General features: G+C 43.8%; 1 gene segment (V, D, J or C); it reads right to left on the bottom strand.

The window, feature by feature from the left end:
* Window positions 1-7569: 7569 nt before the first annotated feature.
* LOC102835906 overlaps window positions 7570-8586 on the bottom strand; it is a 647474-nt gene continuing 646457 nt past the window's right edge. Inside the window, 2 exon segments of the C gene segment in view lie at window positions 7570-7964; window positions 8064-8381. Coding sequence covers window positions 7570-7964; window positions 8064-8381 — 713 coding nt within the window.

Below are 8586 nucleotides of genomic sequence, written 5' to 3'. Positions count from 1 at the left end.
AAAATAAATAAGTAGATGTTAGTAATACTTTTATTATGAAAATAATAGTACATTATGTAGGATAAAAAGTTGATTATTAGTTAATCTCTTAGTAGAAGCAAGAAGCAACAGTTTATCACATACAGAGAAAGGAGATGAAGGTCAGTTTGAACATTGCAGAAATATTTTTGTCAAGGTTGACCAGGTGCAAGAATGTTGTGACTAACTGTGTAATAATTTAAGAAAAGATAAAAGTGTCAATTCATGTACTGTGTAGTTTTAAGTATAAAAACAAAGACTTGCTGAGCTGGACCTGGAGAAGGCAGAAGGGAGGGCAACAAGCTGGACAGCACGGACAGTACAGTAAGCTGACTGAGAAAGCCTTTTTCACCTCTAACTCCGTGTCTCCTCTCGTGTCCCACAACCCCCCCCTGGAGAGCTGGTTTTCCCCGCAGTACTTCTCATGATTCACCCTGTCAAAAGTCTTTACTTAATTAGTAAAGCCCAAGTAAATATCATTCTGGTATTCTCTGCATTCAGCCAAGATCCAACTGACATTAGCAATGATATTCCTAGTTCCATGTCTTCTCTGAATCTGGTTTGAGTTTCTGGCAGTTCTCTGTCGCTGTATTGTTGTAGCCATTTTTGAATGATTGTCAGCAAAAATTCTACTTGTATGTGATATTCCTATTGTTTAATAGTTTCCACATTCCATTGGGTCACTTCTTTTTAGAATGGGCACATAAATGGATCTCTTACAATTGATTCAAAATGGCCAACACCAACACATTTCAGTTCACTAATAATGCCTAGCATATTGATTTTCATATGTGTTTCATTTCATTTTTGACAAGTTCTAATTTTCATACATTCATGCTTTGTACATTCTGTGTTCCAATTACTAGTGGGTGTTAACACCTGTTTTTCCTTACTTTGAGTTGTGCTTCATCAAACAATGAAGGTCCTGAGAGCTTTACTCTATTTTGAGGAGTTATATTTGCCTTCCAACCTGAGGGGCTTATCTTCTAGCACTGTATCTGACAATACTCTGGTGCTATTCATAATATTTTCATCTTATATCACTATATCTAACAATGTTTGGCTGCTATTCATTAAGTCTTCAGTGCATAAATATTCAGAAGTTGTCTGCTTCTCCTTTTCCATAGTCTTTCTTATCTGGGAGCTCTGTTGAAACTCGTCCATATTGGGTGACCCTACTGGTATGTAATATACTGATGGCATAGCTCCCAGCATCACAGAAACATGCAAGCCACAATAGTAAGACAAACTGACAGATGAATATTTGTTTAAAGCTTTAGGGAAGTGTCCATTTCTTTGTCTTATTCAGCATCTGAAGCTGTACTTCTTAGCTCCTAAACACATCTTCCATTTTAAATCGTCCCTGGTTCCACCATCACATGGCCTTCTATTCTCCTGTAATTGAATGTCTCCTGTCTGCCTCTTATGAGATCACTTGTGATGCCCACCATGATTGTCAATGTAGATCTCACCATCTCAAGATCCTTAATTTAATCATATTTGAAAAGTCCCATTTACCATGTAAGCACACATATTCACAGATTTTGGGGAATAGGGTGTATATGTATTTATGGACCTTTATTTAGCCTTCTGCTGTTCCTCAGAAACCCTACACAAGGTTGCTATGAGTTGTAACAGGTTTGACGGCATTTAGCATTTATCCTCCTACGATGTTCCCACTATAGTAAGCATACCTATTGAGATGTTTCAACAAACAGATGCAATGCTGGAAGCACTCACTAACATATGCCAATTAATTTGAAACAGAGATACCTGGTAAACCAAATGGAAGAATTCGTATTAATGCCCATTCCAAAGGAAGATGATCAAATAGAATGTGGATATTATTGAACAATATCATTAGTCTCACACTTGAGTAAAATTTTGAAGACAATTCAAAAATAATTACAGCAGTAAATAGAATGATTCAAGAAGGAAAAGTAAAGTTTAAAATGAAATTTGCAAAGACCTCATTTTAGAAACCCAAAAGGGAAGAACACACTTGACATTACTCAAGCTGAAAGAATTGAAGGAAAAATTCAACTCTCACATTGCGATACTGAAGGATTCTATTGGTAAAATAGTTAATAATGAAAGAAACCTTTTTTTTTTTTTTTAAAAACGAAGGGATACACAGAGTCATTGCACCAAAAATAATTGGCTTACATTTAATCATTTCAAGAGATATATGATCAAAAACTAATGTTATTGAAGGAAGAAGTTCAAGCTTCACTGAAGACATTGATGAAAACAAATCTCCAGGGAATTAATGAAATACCAATAGAAATATTTCAACAAATGAATACAGAACTGGAAGTGCTCACTTGCCTATGCCAAGAAATTTGGAAGACATCTACCTGTTCGACTGAGGGAACAAGATGCATATTTGTGCCCAACCAAAGTGAGGTGACCCAACTAAATGTAGAAATTACTGAGTAAAGAATCCCCCCAGTCTCCTGAAAACCTAATACCTGCCCCTACCTTCACCCATGGTTTTGGTTCCTGCAGTAAAACCACCAAACCCAGTGTTCTAGCCCTGCTAAGGGGCTACCCCTTCCCCAAGTCACCACTAGATCCTGCCTGCAGCACCTGGATTGGGCATTTTTTTAAACCTCACTGACATCCTGGGAGTCTTTCTTCTAGACTGCCTCCACAGCATCCTGTATATAGATAGCATCACTTGAGAGATTTGAGGTGGGTGTGTTATCCAGGTGACATGAATACCTCAGGGATTGGCTCCTGGGTCTATCCCCACCTAGTTGAGTCCTGCGTGTCTGGGACCTTGTAGGGATATGCTTGTCTGATCTTTGTGGAGCATGCACACATCCCTGGGGGCTGACCCTTGGAGACCTACTGCTCTTCTTCTCTGAGATTGACTGTTCCAGACCCAACCTGGCTCCCAATAATCTCCTCTCAACAAGGTACCACCCCAGGTGCCTCTTTTCATACCCCCTACATTCTGACCTGACTCAACCCTCCTTATAGTCTCCTCACAAAATTCATGGCTGGCCCAGTTATTTCTTTGGTGTGTGAAATTCCTGGTTGTCCCACTGTCCACACTATGGCTAGCCAATTGTCCCAATTTCACCATACCTGACTTTCATGAGACTCATTTCTCCCATGCTTTCTTGTTTGTACCAAGCTGCCATTTTTTAGTGTGATGAAGCCTTTTCCCATCATGTGCTTTACTAATCTGTTCCCTATGAAACTGCTACTGCTATTTTAACACTGATATCAATGTACATTGTTGTGCTGACACTATTCCAAGCAGAGTGAGGTGAAGTTCCCATCTGACAGAGTGCCTTGCCTGGACCACTATGCTCTCCCATTATCCAACTTTGTCACATACTACATGCTATGAGGACTATCCAAGGGTGGGGACAGTGTGAACCACACAGCAAGGACCAAGTGGTGAATGATCATGCAGTGACACAATGGGGACTCTGCAGTGAGTGGCACAAGGTAAGAAACACTAAGATAGTGACACGTGGCAAGTACCACATATTGAAGACCACGTCATGACCTGGCCTTACTTATAATTTTTTTTTTTGTTGTTGTTCCTGCAGTACCTAATATCTTAGGCCTGTTTAGGGGCCACCACTGATAAAAAGAACCACACAATGAGGACCATGTAGTGATTGTACACAGTGATTTCCATGTAGAGAGTGATCACATGATGAAGACAATACAGCTAGTCATACACAGAGATGACTACACAGTGAGGATCATGCAGGAAGTGATACATGGTGAGGACCAAACAGTGAAGACCACGTGGGAAGTAACTACATAGTGAGGACCACATGTGATTAACATGCAGTGAAGATAATGTAGAGTGATATGTGGCAAAGACCATGTGACAAGTAAGCATGTACTAAATGACACAGTAAAGACCATGTGGTAAGTAACCACACACTGAAGATTTTACAGTGAGCATCATGTGGTGAGTTATCATACATCAAGGACCACACTTTAAAGACCAAAAGTAAGTGACCACATGATGAGTGACCAGCAGTGGGGGCCATGTAGGGATTGATCACTCAATGAGCAGAAATTTGTGAACCTCTTCACAATTTCCATACAAAGGTTACACAAAGGTCCAAGCCTTAGGCCTCAGTTCTGATCTTATTTTGGACACTAACCCACCCTGGAATTCCCTCCAAAGTAGCCATTTTTTTTTCTTCCATAAGCTTCAAGAAGCCCCACTGTGTGTACAGCACCTACCCTAGACACCCTGTCACAGTGGGCTGTGTTGATATGTGACCAACCTTATGCCCCCTTTGAAATATAAAGGCATGTGATTAAACAAAAACATCACAAAGAAGAGTGTTTTAGGAAAAAAATATACACTTTTATTTCACAGCCACAAGTGCACACACAACTAAGCAGCACTTGAGTCAAAGTCTACGGCCCTGGGTTCCGCACACATTTCTAGATAGAAGACTGTTTCTCAGAGCTCAAAGCCAAGAGGGAAATGGGGAGTGCAGTATAAATGTCCAGGGGATACAGGTTGGAACAGGACAGGACACAAAGGTGATGCCTTCTCTTGTCTCATCTCAGGTCTCAGACATCCTTCTCTTGATGGATCACTTTACCTGAAGAAAAGGACAGTGTGATTTACTCTCTCATTGTTGGACTAATGATGAGTGACAATGAGTCCAGTGGATCCCATGAGGCAGGGACCCAGGATCAATGTTCCTCCTGTACCAGCATGATCCTATGAGCTCCCAAGTCGTTTTAGACCTGCTTCAGGTTCCCACCTCCTGCTTAGCAGTGAGAAGACAGACACCTTACTCTACAACTCAGATAGTCACACCTTCTCATACCCAGGTGATCAATGACCCTTGGGGTTTTTGGAGATATAATGGTTCTACCTCTCAAAGCTTTTAATCAGATGTGCACCAGTGGGGTCTCTCCTGCCCTCTCTCCTTCTGAATCCACCCTTATCCCCTCTGCAGGAACCTTCACCCCACTTGTTCCAAGCTGGGCTACCTTGAATAAGGTGACCGTAGTGCTGTAGAAAAGGCTCAGGAGAAAGAGGACAATGAAGGTGGAGGCCATAGCCCACAGGTTCTCGAAGCCCTCCTCTTCAGCATTCACTTCTCCCACTATAAGGACAATAGAAAAGAGTGTATGGTCAGCTTAGGGTTGTACCCAGAGTGGGGTCAGCAACAGCATGCCAACAAGCCTGTCCCTGGGACTGAGAAACTGGAGTGGGGTGTGTGGCAAGCTCAGTGCTCAGGACCAGGAGCTGCTACCAGTGAACTGAGATTACAGTGACACCATGGTTTCATCCATGGTAGGGATGTGGGCAGCAGGAGCAAGACAGCAGCAGAGAGACAGGGTGCTGGACAGAGAAGGATGATAGTGAACAGTGGGAGGGTGTAGGTCTTGTCTGTCATTTGAATGTAGAACTTCCTGATCTTTCTAGAAGATTCTCCAACCAGGTATGGCCTGCAATCACTTTGACACCTGATGGACAGGTGTGGGCTCAGGGTGAATGGGGAACATGGTCAAGTTGAGTGGATTGGTGATACCCGGCTCTAGATTCATGAAGGGTCACAAGGCCATGGCCAGAAGAACTCAGTAAAGGACCCACTGATGTATCTTGAGACCTCTTGACAGATACACTTAAATAAAAGAACCTTTTTCTGGTTTAGGATGGCCATTGTGGGTGGATACGTGGGCAACATTCCCAGGTGGCTGAATGTCAGAGCCTGAGAAATGGCCTCTGGGGCTCCTCTTATATCTTTCATCCTCACTTTATGCCTCATACTCTCAGAGGGATAACATACTGACTAGTTATGTCCCACCCTGGCCAAGGTTACATACAGACAAACAGAAGGACAGCCTGGTGCCCAGAAGATTAATAGGAATGAACAGGCTAAAGATGGGCATCTGGGGGCCAGGTGCTAGGAGAATCCAGGGGTGGTCTCAAGGACTGGTGTTACCTTTAGGGATGCTGTGAGCACACTAGTGCTCTGCTGGGGGTGTCTGGGGACATTCACAGGGAGCTAATCTGACTCTCATTGGTCTCCTTGAAACTTCCTACTGACTAAGGTGGAGAGTACCTGTAAGATTCCTGCCCCTGGGTCCTAAGTCCTGCCTGTCTCCTCTCAGGATGTAGGCATGCACTCCTGGTTCTGTTTACAAATAGGGTCTGGGGGCAAACCGCTTTATTGTGAGGGCTAACTCTGTCCAAAGGAGTTCTTGTAGTATAGTGGTTACTAATCAGGCTGCTAATTTCATGGTCATCAGTTCAAAACTACCCGCTGTTCTGAGGGAGAAAGATGAGGGTTTCTGCTCCTGTAAGGATTTAAAGCCTTGGAAATCTGGTGCAGGGTCGCTATGAGTTGGAACTGGCTCTACGGCACATAACAACAACAACAAATCTCTGTCCAGGACCACCTGTTCTTTCCCCAATCCCCTCTAAGCTCTTTACCCTGGCCTGGGTTCTGTATTCCTGGTCAGGATCTGGGCTGAGATGGCCCTTTGCTCCTTCAAGCTGAGGTAGAAGGACAAGCTAGCTGTGGCAAGTTGTAAAGTTGTTAGTGTCTATATTTGTGTGTAGAAAAGCAGGGAAAAAAAGTTCAGATGAAAAATGCCCACACAAAAAGCTCACACAGAAAAACAACAACAATAACACTAATTGGGCTTAGCAATTGTCACTGTATGCATTTTTCTTGTGTATATTCACCACAGTGGGTCTTCTTCTGTGTGAGATTTTTGTGTGGACTTTTTTCATGTGCACTTTTTCCCTAAACCCATGTGTGTCTGTGTGTCCACATCCATGTGTGTATCTATGTCCCTGTGTCTGTGTGTTCATCTGTCCATGTGTTCATAAATCCATGTCTTTCATCCATGTGTCTATATTCATATGTGTCTGTTTTTCAGTATCCATATGTGTGTTTCTGTGTGTATATTCATGTGTTAATATATCTATGTCCGTGTGTTCATATGAGTATTCATATGTCTGTGTGGCCTTGTCTGGGTAATTATATGTCCATATCTGTGTGTACCTATATCCTTGTGTGTTTTTTTGTATCAATATCCAGTTGTGTGTGTTTCCTAGTGTCAATATATCCATGTCTTTGTGTCCATGTGTGTCTGTATGTGTCTAAGTGCCTATGTCCACGTGTCCATATGTGTCTCTGTGCCATGAGTATGTCTGTATGTGCATGTATGTGCCCATGTGTCTGTGTGTATCTGTATTTGTACATGTTGCACCAACCAGTGTTTTTGGAAGATGCTAGAGAAACATTGAGCAGTAGACCTGGGGAGTGAGCAGTCAGCAAGGAGGCAAAAGTGTTCAAAGGGCAGTGGAGCAGAATTTGGGAGGTATGTGGGTGATATGCAGACAAAGACTGGGCAGGTGTACCATAGGCAAGTGAGCAGTGCTCACACAGAACCAGTATCTTTTGAGCTGATATTTTTATTTCTAATTTTTATAGCATACAGCATCTCACCCACAGACATAGTTAGTTGGAATGCACACATGAGCACATACAGTGGTTGGTCACCATGCAGGGCCAAGCTGAGTCAGGAGCCCAGCAGTCAGTAACAGGTGTTGGCTGTGTCAGACATCACCAAGGACACGTTGTACAGGGAGGGTTTACCAGTGGACTTGTCCACGGTCCTCTCGGTCACCAGATGGGGCAGGGCCTCATGGCCCACAACACAAGTGTATGTATCTCCGGCACTCCAGTCCTCCTCTGGCACGCTCAGGATGCTGTAGGTGAAGTAGGAGCCCTTGTTTTGGGGCTCAGGCATCGGGGTGCTGGTGGTGTACTTGTTGGAGGCAATAGGCTGACCCTTGTGCAGCCACTGAACAAGCACATCAGGGGGCGAGAAGTCCTTCACGAGGCAGGTGATGGAGGCTGACTCACGCAGGCTCAGCTGCTCCCGGGTGGGTGACATCAAGTATACAGCTGGTGCATGCTTGGCCACCTCTGTGGGGAGAGAGATAGCAGAGTAGGATAAGTGAACAAAGGGGCTGTTTGAGCTAACTCACCCCAGTCAACCTTGTCCCACCAGGAAAGGGACCTCACCTTTGGGTTTGGAGATCGTCTGTTTCAATGGTGAGGGGAGGTCAGTGTGGGTAACAGTGCATGTAAACTTTTCCCCTGTTTCCCAATCCTCCACACAGACAGTGGCATCGCCCATGGCACTGAAGGTGGCATTGGGGTGGCTCTCAGAGATGCTGGTGTGGGTCGTCAGAATTTCACCATTCTGGCGAGTCCAGGTGATGGTCAGCTTGTCATAGGTGGCCAGGTCTGTGACCAGGCAGGATAACTTGGCTGATTTAGTGAGGAAGATACTAGCAAAGGAGGGGGGAATTGTGAAGATTTTGATGCCTGTTGATGGACCTGGTTTTAAGAGAAAGTTGGGATCAGTGGTCAGTAGGAAGGAAATTTGGGGAGGTGTAGTTTTACTGTGGTGCCAAATGGTGCACTCTAAGAACTCTGGTAGCATAGTGGTTACGAATCGGGCTGCGGACCTTAATGTCAGCAGTTCGAAACTACCAGTTGTTCCGCAGGAGCAAGATGAGGCTTTCTGCTTCTGTAAAGATTT

Source organism: Chrysochloris asiatica, unplaced genomic scaffold, assembly GCF_000296735.1.
Source record: "Chrysochloris asiatica unplaced genomic scaffold, ChrAsi1.0 scaffold00260, whole genome shotgun sequence".
Lineage (NCBI taxonomy): Eukaryota > Metazoa > Chordata > Mammalia > Afrosoricida > Chrysochloridae > Chrysochloris > Chrysochloris asiatica.
This window is presented reverse-complemented; position numbering and strand designations above follow the sequence as displayed.